The sequence below is a fragment of the Mus caroli genome, chromosome 11, assembly GCF_900094665.2.
Source record: "Mus caroli chromosome 11, CAROLI_EIJ_v1.1, whole genome shotgun sequence".
Classification (NCBI taxonomy): Eukaryota; Metazoa; Chordata; class Mammalia; order Rodentia; family Muridae; genus Mus; species Mus caroli.
The window spans coordinates 67,044,492-67,055,802 of record NC_034580.1 but is presented as its reverse complement, the minus strand read 5'-3'; the positions used below and the strand labels follow the sequence as shown (position 1 = coordinate 67,055,802).

General features: G+C 46.1%; 1 protein-coding gene and 1 long non-coding RNA gene across 4 annotated transcripts in view; one reads left to right on the top strand and one right to left on the bottom strand.

Annotated features, from left to right (window-relative positions):
• Positions 1 to 5,252: 5,252 nt before the first annotated feature.
• On the bottom strand, positions 5,253 to 10,262 carry Fbxo39 (F-box protein 39). 3 transcript variants are annotated; one of them, XM_021177605.1, is made up of 5 exons: positions 10,009 to 10,169; positions 9,382 to 9,503; positions 6,814 to 7,918; positions 6,137 to 6,313; positions 5,259 to 5,589 (listed from the first exon to the last, which is right to left on the bottom strand). In XM_021177605.1, the coding sequence occupies exons 2-5, from the start codon at positions 9,411 to 9,413 to the stop codon at positions 5,461 to 5,463; spliced, it is 1,443 nt and encodes a 480-aa protein (XP_021033264.1). In that variant the 5' UTR covers positions 9,414 to 9,503; positions 10,009 to 10,169; the 3' UTR covers positions 5,259 to 5,460. The 3 variants fall into 3 exon arrangements, with proteins under 3 accessions (XP_021033265.1, XP_021033264.1, XP_021033266.1); XM_021177606.1 differs by lacking the exons at positions 9,382 to 9,503; positions 10,009 to 10,169 and adding an exon at positions 10,177 to 10,262 and having other exon boundaries at positions 5,253 to 5,589; XM_021177607.1 differs by lacking the exon at positions 9,382 to 9,503.
• A 161-nt stretch (positions 10,263 to 10,423) lies between these two features.
• LOC110305149 overlaps positions 10,424 to 11,311 on the top strand; it is a 10,141-nt gene continuing 9,253 nt past the window's right edge. The window contains exon 1 of the long non-coding RNA XR_002379136.2: positions 10,424 to 10,549. This is a non-coding gene — a long non-coding RNA (uncharacterized LOC110305149). The remainder of the gene's footprint in view (positions 10,550 to 11,311) is intronic.

The following is an 11,311-nucleotide window of genomic DNA, read 5'->3' as shown; positions in this document are numbered from 1 at the left end:
GTCGAATGGCGACTCCACCGGCTAGAGAGATGATGGACAAGATAACCTGAATAGAGGCAAGTTTAGGATAGGGATGCAGGTTATAGGGAGAAGCTCTGTTCTCTAGGTACCACTGGGTGGGGTTTTAATGTCAAGCCTTTAGCATACATTTTGGCATTGGAAGCTATCTCTACTGGTTTAGACCAAAGAAGCTCATAGGGTAAGTTTCCCTAACTTTCCTCCCCCAATCTTCAGCCCCTGCATTTTTTTTTTTTTTTAAATGCAGGTGGATGTTTTGCTTGAATGCATGTCTGTGTATCACATGTGTGCCTTTCACTTCAGGAGGCCAGAAGATGGCACCAGAGCCCTTGGAACTGAAGTTACCACTTAGGAACAATGGGGGCAGAGCTGCAATGTAGGCCCTGGGAATCAAACCTAGGATCTCTGGAAAAAAACAGACAGTGCTCTCAACTGCTGAGCCATCTCTCCAGCCCTGACATTCCAATGACTGCTCAAGAGTTTTATATCTTACACAGCATTTCTAGGCTAAACCAAGCACCACAGAAGTTTCCATTGATTTCATTAGTTAAATGACAGAATAACGGTTTTCAAATCTTCAGGGTGTGGGAGAGCATTGCTCTGGGAGAGGAATGCTGAGGGAGAACATTGGTGTGGGAGAGCATTGGTGTGGAGGTGGACTAGGTTTGACCCTTCCAGCATTTTCTAAGTTACTTAGGTAGTCAATCTCTCCTTTCTGGAGTTGTGGTGCCGTGGGGAACCACGTGAGTTCATTCCTCACAGATGCATTCTCTTCTGTCCATCATGAGCTGTGTTGGGGGAAGGGACAGGGATGGATCCGTTGCTTACCTGGAAGACAGCGATCTGGGCTTTAAATCTGGAAATGATGGTCTCGTGTCTGTCACCAAAAAGCTGATGACGCCGGGCAGGGTGCCTTTCTTTATGAGTTTATTTCCTCATTGATTAAATAGAAAAGTGAGTGTTTATTGAAAATCTACGAGCCAGGTTCATGTATTATATTTGTTTAATCTGAGAAGTTGGCCCGCAATGGTTGGCAGGCCAGATCTCATACCCATGTTATTTGTCTTCCCAAGGCTAGGTGTTTTGGGGCAATGTGGCCACTCGTGTCCATGTTTAGCACCACAGAGTTGAATCCCAAGATTTGCCTCCTAAGAACCTTCGGAATATGGTATTTCCCAGCTCCTCTTACTTTACAGATACCTAAAACTTAAGGCTTAAATAGGGTAAGCAACTTACTCAGGATCACATAAATTAGTGGCCTAAATTGTCTGAGAGTACAGGTCTCGGGGACCCAGGAACTCAGCCCTGAGAGTCTTCCCATAAGAAAACCTGCTTTTGTTTCATTGGCTTGCCTGCAGGTGATGGCTTGCTGTGATCTTAGCTTAAGCCTATGTAGCATGACTTTAGGTATTTACAGGTCAGTCAAGGAACCATAGAGCATGTGGCTCACTAGCAGTAGAATGTTATCATTGGAAAAGATACTCACTTAAACACATATGCGCTTGGAAATCTCTCTGGCTCTGCATTTCCCCACGGGTTCTCCTGATCTTGATTCTATTTCCAGTTTCAGGGGAGCCAGAATATTTTTGCAGTAGCTCTCCTTGTGGTCGAAGGACCTGGTGAAACCGTTTTTTCAAGGGGCCCATGAGTTGAGAATTATTTTTAACAATTACACCAAATTGTTACATATATTTTTCACTCTCACTGACTCTGGAGGTCTTTGGGGGGTGACATGGTGTGAGATGTGGTACCAGGACAATGCAGAAGCAGGCACGGGAGTTAGAGCATCTATTATCCAGCCAGATGTGAGTGAGTGGACAGACCTGTAAGATGAATCTATTCTTTTGTAGGAAACATGCTCATAAGAATGTACACATGCCTACACACTTTGTGTAATGCTGACGTTATTTATGCTTAGATCAGTGGTTCTCAACCAGTGGGTGGCAACCCCTCTGGGGGTCGAAAGACCCTTTCACAGGGGTCACCTAAGGCTACCTGCATATCAGATATTTAGATTATGATTCATAACACTAGCAAAATTACAGTTATGAAGTAACAATGGAGTAATTTTATGGTCAGGGGTCACCACAACATGAGGAGCTACACTAAAGGGTCACAGCATTGAGAAAGTTGAGGACCATTGGCTTAGATGGTGTTTGAGAGGGAAGTAACTGGTTCATACTACAAGTAAATATTAGGCCGGTCTGCCAGGTGGTCAGGATTCTAGCTGAGGGTCCTCTCTGACCCCAGAGCCACATGAACTGACTTGCTTCCCAGCCCATTCCAATTTCATCATATTATGATGACATAAAGTGTAATTTCCCATCAGACCCAGGAGCCTCCTCCAGGTGGGAGACCCTTTGCCTTCACCAGTACGATTTTATTTTTTTCTGAATGGCAGGTAAATTAACTGTGTCTACCAGTCAGCATGTTCAGGGATAGTCCTATACTATGGTTGTGATTTGAAAGTGCTTTGAAAAAGAGTTAGCAGGATGGCGAGATAGTTTAGGGGTATCTCAAGCACCGACTGCTCTTCTGAAGGTCCTGAGTTCAAATCCCAGCAACCACATGGTGGCTCACAACCATCTGTAATGAGATCTAATGCCCTCTTCTGGGGTGTCTGAAGACAGCTTCAGGGTACTTACATATAATAAATAAATAAATCTTTAAAAAAAAAAGAAAGAAAAAGAAAAAGAGTTAGCTGTGAACTTCAACAAAGGGCTGACAAGCATAAATATGTCTTACCAAAAGAAAGACAAGGGAAAAACAGACTCAAATGAGCCACCCAGTAAGGAAATTACATACTGTAGCCATCCGCAGCTGCTGAGAGCAGAATGCAACTTTGTGCACAAAGTCTCAAAGGAATAGACAAACGGGCCAATGAAATGGATAGTTTTATTGAAATGTAAATGGCCAATAAGTATTTTTTTTATTATTTTTTAAAGTATTCAGTACCTCTAGCAATCAGAGAGATGCAAATTAAAACTACTTTGGGATACCACCTCATCCCAGTTAGAATGCATCAAGATTCTATCATTGAGAAATCTGACAACAGATGCTGGTAAGATGCTGGGGTAAGTGGAACCCTTACTCACTGCTACTCACTACTGGTGGGGAATGCAAACTAGCACAGCCATTCTGGAAATTAGTATAGAGGTTTCTCAAAAAATTGGAAATAAAACCACCATGTGACCCAGCTATCCCACTTCTGGGCATAAGTCTAAATGACTCAATATCCTTCAACAGAGACACTTTGCATGTCCAATGCTTATTGCTGCTCTTACTCATGATATCTGTGCAGCGGAGCCTATCTCTATGCCCATCAACAGATGAATGGGTAATGAAGATGCAGCTGTCTTAGTTAGGGTTGCTATTGCTGTGGTAAAACACCATGACCAAAAACAACTTGGGGAGGAAAGGGTTTATTTCGTTCACAATTCCATATAACTGTTCATCATCGAAGGAAGTCAGGACAGGAACTCAAACAAGGCGGGAACCTGGAGGCAGGAGCCAATGCAGAGGCCATGGAGGGGTGTTGCTTACTGGCTTGCTCAACCTGCTTTCTTGTAGAACCTAGGACCACCAGCCCAGGATGCAAACCACCACAATGGGCTAAGTTCTCCCCCATCAATCACTAATTAAGAAAATGCCTTACAGCCAGATCTTATGGAGGCATTTTCTCAGTTGAGGCTCCTTCCTCTCTGACAATTCTAGCTTTTTGTCAGGTTGACATAAAAGTAGCCAGTACAGGCTCATATACACAGAGTCACAGTGAAAACTAAAGTTATGAAATTTTCAGGAAATGAATCTAGAAATTATAATATTAACCAAGATGACTCAATCTCTGAAAGACTGAAGCCACATGCTCTCTTATGCCTGTAATGTATACATGAGTATATGCAAATGAGGGTAAATGTGGGTAAACTTAAGGTACTAGAAAGGAGATGGAGAGTTAAGACTGCTAAGGGAGGATGTGTGATCATGGGGATGAGGGGTAGGTTGGGACCAAAGGACACATGATGTTCAAGAAAGGAGACTGGAGAGACTTACAAGGGGCCGGTGAGCAGGGAAGGGAAAGGAAGAAGGAGAATTATCAAACACTTTGTTTGATAATGACATTTAACACTTTAGAGTCAATCTTTAAAAATGAAGAAGCAAAAGACATCAAAGGGCCAAAAGAAACACGTGTGGTAACCCAGTCCCAGGACCCAGTGATCACTCATGGTCAGAGACTTATTAGATTGTGTTCTTAATTACTAAAAATGACATGGTCAGGTCACTGTAAAGAACTAGAAAAATAAAGGAAAACATAAAAAAGACAAAAATACCCACCAAAATTCTATCCCCAATCAATCAATTTTCGTTATATCTCTTACAAGTTTTAATCTTGTCTTTAGATGTGTTTTATATAATAGATATAATTCTAAATATAGAGCTTTGTGGGATTCTACTCCTCTTTACATAGGATTAGGTCACACTACATTACAGATTCTTTATAAACATGGGTGTAAAATGGCCACCTCCAATCTGTCCTCAATTCTGAGGACTGAGTGTCCATAGCAGGCTGGACACAATTGTCACCTGAACAGAAAACTAAAAGGAGGTGCTGGCCAGGCTGGGGCAAGAGTCTTTCACAGGGCTGATAACCCAGCCCCTGAGTTCCCTTGTGGGCAGTTCCATCCCTGAGTGGTGCCTTCTAAGAGTGGGAATGGTCCTGCTTCATCCAAGGAAGTGCTGATGGGTTCTGATTGTGTGTGATCAGTCCCAGGCAACTTCAAGGTCAGGAGGCTCTGACTTGAAAGTCAGCCAGGATACAAAGCATTTTTCTATCATTTTGTTTTTCAAGACAGGGTTTCTCTGTGTAGCCCTGGCTGTCCTGGAACTTGCTCTGTAGACCAGGCTGACCTCAAACTCAGAGATCTACCTGCCTCTGCCCCCCATGTGCTGGGATTAAAAGGTGTGTACCACTTAAGTACAAAGCATTTCTAAATGGGCAAAGTTGGTTGGTAGAAGGTTTGTTCACTGACTGGTCATACCTGTCCAGGTAATCAGAGGCCAGACTCCCTTGGCAAACTTACTTTGAGTTTGCTCTGTAACTGAGTGGGAATGCCCAATTTAAACAAACAAACAAACAAACTAACTAACTAACTAACTAACTAAATAAATAACAAAACCAAACCCCAAACCACCAACAACAAAAACAACACCAAATGACACAAAGAAGCCAACTGGAATGTTGGTAAAGATAGCACTTTAAAGATGTTTGGAGCCTCGCCATCACCACCAGCCCAGCCTTCACAAGGCTGGTCATGATGGTGTGGAACTGGCTAAACAAGAGAGAAGAAAAAGAGATGAGGGCATGGGAGCCCCAAATCTAATTCACTGAGAACCAGGTTTTCGGGTTCAAAGTGCATCTAGATGTCTTCCTCTGGAGAGCACTCTTTACATCATGGGGTAGGCGACGACAAAATAGTTAAGTTCTGAATCGATCAGCTTTCTGTATTTCCTGTAAATTTCCCGTAGGGTCCTGTCCTCTTCATTTGTCTCATATCGGTTTGTATAAATTCTCACCTGTGCCAATAAAGAAACACACACACACACACACACACACACACACACACACTGTGACTACATCACTTAGGATCTGACAACCATTCAAATGCATCTATACATATAAAATTAGTGGTAGGATCAGAAAAACCCCTAAGCAAATTTCCCTTGGTATCTACAAGGGATTGATGCCAGGGTCCCCTTTGGATACCAAGATGCATGCATGGATGTTTGAGTCCCTTATGTAAAATGGAACAGTGCCTGATGATTACCTCTGGGTTGCTTATAATGCTAGCTATAATTCAGATGTTAGGTTTAGGGAATAACAACAACAAAACCCTATACATCTTCAGTAAAGATGTATGGTTGGCTAGATTCATGGATGTAGAACCCAGAGGAGACAGAGCAGCAGAGACTTCCAGGTGTTTGGGGACTGGATCCATCTCCCATGGACAGATTCAGGAGCAGTGCCTGTCTCATATCTGTCCCTGTCCCACTTTCCAGTGGGCGTCAGAGCAAAAGTGCCAAGTCTAGATAGATATCCCTGCAAGCAGCTGAGGGTCCTTACCTTCAGTGTATGCAGGGAGCACTGCCCTTCCTCCTGGCTCTTCAGGATCCGCTCCACAAACTTCACGTCCAGGAAAGCCCAGATTTTGAAGTAAAACAGCTTCCGACAGGCCAGGATGAGGAGATGCAGCTGCTCATCCAGAGACTCGTGATTATTGTTGAACTCGAACGTTAACTTCTAGAAAAGCACAGGGGGTTGGGTGTAGGGGACAGAGGTGCTGGGACAGCCCAGGGGATGTGTCTTCCCATCTCGTGCTAAGTACTGACCACAGGAACCACAGGGCCACCTGTGTAATGCTATGAGCCAGTGGCAGGGTGGGGAGTTGTCTGTCCCCAGCAAGGCATCTCTTGGCTTAGGCATCCTGGCTCAGGCATCACAACTCTATACTAAGGATAAGGGGGCTTTTCTTGGTTGACAGCCAGCCAGTGTACCATGGTTTTCTCATCTGTTGTGGTCTTGAGTGTGTGTGCGGGTGTGTGTGTGTGTGTATGTGTGTGTGTGTGTGTGTGTGTGTGCAAGACTTGAGAATACGCTTAGTAGCATCTAGAATTTTGACAAAGAATTAAGGGAGCACGTAGAAGCCCAGCCCAGAACAGGCAGTAGGCTTTCCTGTGAACAAGAGCGCCTCCCAAGCTCTTGGTGGTGGTGGTGGTGGTGAGGTTAGACTTGCCACTCACCTGCAGGGTGTTCCGGAAGGTGGGCAGGAGGTCTGTCAGAGTGGGCCGCATGGACCAGTCCGGGTCACTGAAATAGCAACTTCTCAGGCTGATGCTCCTGACTGGAATCTCCTGCAGCAAGATCCGGGCCAGGCGTTCATATTTCATCACCCGCTCAAAGAAGAAGTTCACCTTCAGGTTGCTGGCCTGCCTGGCCAACTTGGCCCAAGACATACCCCAGACTACCTGACCGTGAGGGTCATGAACATGGCATTTGATGTTCATGGTCCGGAGGGTCCCGGCGTTGTTCTCGCTCAAGGTCTCGAGCAGCTCGTCGGAGATACAGTTGTAGTTGAGTGTTAGGAATGTCAAGTTGCGGAAGGTGGCCATGGCCTTGTTGAACTGGGAGCTGCCATAGACAGCCAGGTGATGGCTGAAGAAGTCTTCAATGTTGAGCTCTGAGGCCATGTTCTCATTCTGCGTGTAGCTCAGGGAGTTGAGGATGTGGCAGCCTTGCTCCACTGTCAGCCGGGCTCCTTTCAGGCTGAGATGGTCCAGGTGTTTGCCCATTTTCTTTAAGAAAAAACTCAGGCTCTTGATGAGTGAACCCCTAATGCTATTTCTCCAGACCAGCCGATCCAGCTCCAGGTGTTGGATAGAGAGTGACCGCAGGCGGTTGTTACTCTTGCCCAGGCACGACAGGAGGCCTCGCATGGTGACCTGAAACTTTTTGGTCAAGACGGCATTGTAAGGGTTCAGGAACTTGATTTCCAAGTGTTCCAGGTATCGGCCAAATTTCTTAATGTACCACAGTGCCGACTCGAATTCAGATGCGTGTACCCTGGACGGCCTTCCGCTGAACGTGATGGTCCTGTATCGCCAGAGGTCAGCTGAGTACATAATCTGGTTCCACTTTCTGCAGACCAGGGCAGCTCTGGACCTGTCCCTGTCTCCCAGCCACCAGAAAACACGTCGCAGGCACACATCTGGCAGAGTGGCCCAGCAGCTCTGCTCTTGGGGCTGGGTCACTTCACTGTCTTCATCCATCAAAGGACCCTGATGTACAGCGTAGTGGTGTGATGAGCAGGGCTTCCCCAAATGGGGAAAGAATACAGTCACGTGTTCTCTGTGAGGGGTTAAAAAGGAAGACTTGTTACCTGTCAGGTAGAAATAAAATTCAACTGAACAATCTTCTGCTGCTTTTACTGTACTGTATCAGGCACTTTGCCAGATGTAAGTAGTTCACTGCTGAACCCAGGACACATCCCCCACCTATGAAGATGGGGGATAGTTCATCTAGGGTCACAGACCAGAACCCAATTTCAGCATAGTGAGAAGCTGCCTGTAGCAGCACGTTTCTGTAATCCCAGGACTCAGGAGGCTGAGGCAGCCTCAAAAGCCAAAGCTAAAAGCTAAGCTCAAAGCTAGCCTAGGCTACACAGTGAGTGCCAGTTATCCTGGGGCATGTAACAAGATCCTGGGCTGGAGAGATGGCTCCATGGTTAAAAGCACTGACTGTTCTGGTCCTGAGTTCAAATCCCAGCAACCTCATGGTGGCTCACAACCATCCGTAATGAGATCTGATGCCCTCTTCTTGTGCGTCTGAAGACAGCTACAGTGTACTTAGATATAATAATAAATAAATCTTTAAAAAAATCTTTAAGCTGGGCAGTGGTGGCGCACCACCCAACACTTGGGAGGCAGAGGCAGGCAGATTTCTGAGTTCGAGGGCAGCCTGATCTACAAAGTGAGTTCCAGGACAGCCAGGGCTATACAGAGAAACCCTTTCTCAAAAAACNGAGTTCCAGGACAGCCAGGGCTATACAGAGAAACCCTTTCTCAAAAAACCAAAAACCAAAAAAAAAAAAAAAAAAAAAAAAACAAAAAAAAAAAAAAAAACCAAAAAAAAAAACCGAAAAAAAACTTAAAAAAAAAAAAAGAAAAAGATCCTGTCTCCAAGAAAACACCAAGGACTGTAAGCATAGCGAGAGAAGGCAGTCCAGGCATGCTCACAATGACGACACTGTGGGGATAGCACAAATAAGCAGCTAATTTCCATGTAAGGGGAAAGTGACAAGGGCTTCTCACAGGAGGTGATGTCTGAGCTAAGTTTTGAAGGATGAGTAGGATCTGCAAGGCAGATCAGGCTGGCCTAGTGATGGAGAAGCTGATTAGATTACAAGTGGAGGGGACAGCATGGATAAAGCCCCGAAGTGTGAATTCATGTGATGTGCTCACACCTGATGACATAAGAAGTACTTGTACATCTTGAACTTGTAAACTCTGTTTAACAAGCCAAACTAACCCTCCCCTCACCAAGAAGACTTTGATTGTATGTGAACTAACTAACTGTCCAAGGTTATGAGCCTCGACTGGGGATAGCATGGATCTGAAGAAGTTAATCTGGAAAAATGAAAACAAAAAAGCCAAATCAAGAGCTGGGATATAGCTTGGTAATAAATAGAGTGCTTGTCCAGCACACCCTGAGCTTAGGGTTTAATCCCTAGCACTGCATAAACTGGGCATGGGGTGCTTCCCAGAACAGTGTGTGTGTGTGTGTGTTTGTGTGTGTGTGGTCTAGGTTTTCACCTTCCACCTTGAAACAGGATCTCGTTTGTCATTGGATAGTGCAAGAGATTCTGAGGTCTCTTCTGTTTACACTTCTCTTATTGTAGGATAGCCAGGATTGCAGCTGCAGCTTTATATAGTTTCTGGGGATTCGAACGCATGACCTTACACCTCCAAGGCAAGTGCTTTACCCCTTGAGCCTTTTTGTCTGTGGTTCCCCAGCCCCACCCCCAGCCCCTCCCCCGCAAGGATCCTTCAAATAAATGAGAGTAGCACTTCCTTTGACAGGAGGCAAAAGAATGTAGTGCACTGCCTGTCAATTGCTACTGTAAAGTTAGTAAAAAATTTTTGTGCCTCAGTGTTTAGTCTGACAATAGGAAAAGTAGCTCCTTTCTCCTAGTTTTGGGAAATTTAAATGAACTGATCCAGGGAATGCACCTTGGAGGTAGAAAGTAATCTGTAAGAGCAAGCTGCAGTTAGTAAGCTGGGGCCACAGTATTTCTGCATTTTCCTTATGAAGATGAGAACGCGCCCATTTTGCAAAAAGAGAATCTAGGAGTTGTTGGGAGCTTAATGGAGTTTCATAGTGAGATAGGTGTTCTAAGTGTATGGGATATGGGATCCAAACCCATGCCAGTAATCCCAAACCTGGGCTTGGTCCACCATAATATGACACAGCTGCCAACCAGCGAGGGAAACTTAAGACTGTCCCGTCACCAGGGCGGGGTGCCCCTCCCATGCGGGCCCAGCGGCTGTGCGGGCCACCACTGCCCTCCAGGTGCGTGGGTGCCTCGGGCCACCCGGGCCACCCGTTACCGGCTCGCTGCGCCCGGCTCGGGCTGCAGGGACGCGGAGCGCGCCTGCCCCTCTGCCCGCGCTGCTGCTCCCACGCCGACTCCGAGAGCATCAGGAGAGGCGCCCTGTGCTCGCTATGGCCAAGCCCACAGCCGCCTTTGTGACGCGCAGCCACACACTGGCTCTGCTAGTGCCTGCGGGTTGCTGAGTCCCAAACCCGAAGTTGCCAGATCCACTGAAGGCGAAGGAAGAGGGTGCTGCATAAACCCACTAGGAAAGCCCGCGGGCGGAGGCAGGAGACTGGAAGGAGGCGCACCTGGTGAGAATCGCCAGGCGCTCTGCCCAATCCTCTGCTCATAGCAGCAGAGAGGTCTGAACCCAACACTGTGTTCAGGTAGGTTCCCTCCAGTCTTGACCTCTGGGAGCTTTGAGCCTCCATTCCAAAGCCCAGGTGAGGACTCTTTCCATCCTCATGCTAGCCATGGGCCTCCACTTTCCTATCCTCAGATGAAGTAATACCTCACCCCAAAAGGGTGGGTGACATGGCTTGAACCTAAGGTCAGTCCCCCTTTCCAGCTTTCAGAAGGTGGTGCACATGTAACCCTTGGCCCTTTCCTACCCCAGTGGGTGACCTTTGTGCTGAAGCCCAGGACTAAAAGTTGAATAGTGTGTCTGTCACTAGATAAGCTGCCCCAGCCACTCACTCCATACTTTACTGCTAAACCTCGTCTGCACGCCCCCTTCCTCAGCTACCCTGCGGGGTGGCTTCACCTTGTCACCCTCCCCATCACTGACGTGAAAGACACAGCTCTAAAAGGATGCAGAGATAAGTTTATTTTGGAGCCAAATGAGTGACTGAAAATACAGATTCAGTTTGCTTCAGATATCCGTGCTCTGACCTGGGTAACAATTTCTGTGAAGTTTTAAAATAACAAAACAAAGTCACTTTACAAATTCTGGTGGTACAACAGGTAAGCGGGTATACAAAGCGGGAGACCTTGCTATAGGCTCCAGATGCATATGTGATGACTTTCTTAGCAGTTGGGATCTACTCATATGTTTCAAAACTTTACCTAGGAGTCACAGGATGTTAGGTCACACACAGATGTGGGCAAATAGCTTCTTTTTAAGGGACTAAGATAGCTCAGTCAGGATG

Bases quoted from the DNA above. Each gene is read 5' to 3' on its own strand.
- Fbxo39 (XM_021177605.1), bottom strand. From the start codon at position 9,413: ATGACAAACGAGATCCTGTTTCAAGGTGGAAG. The intron at 6,314-6,813 runs GTGAGTGGCAAG...GTGCTTTTCTAG, and splicing joins CCTTCCGGAACACCCTGCAG to AAGTTAACGTTCGAGTTCAA. The intron at 5,590-6,136 runs GTAAGGACCCTC...TTATTGGCACAG, and splicing joins GCTCCCTGCATACACTGAAG to GTGAGAATTTATACAAACCG.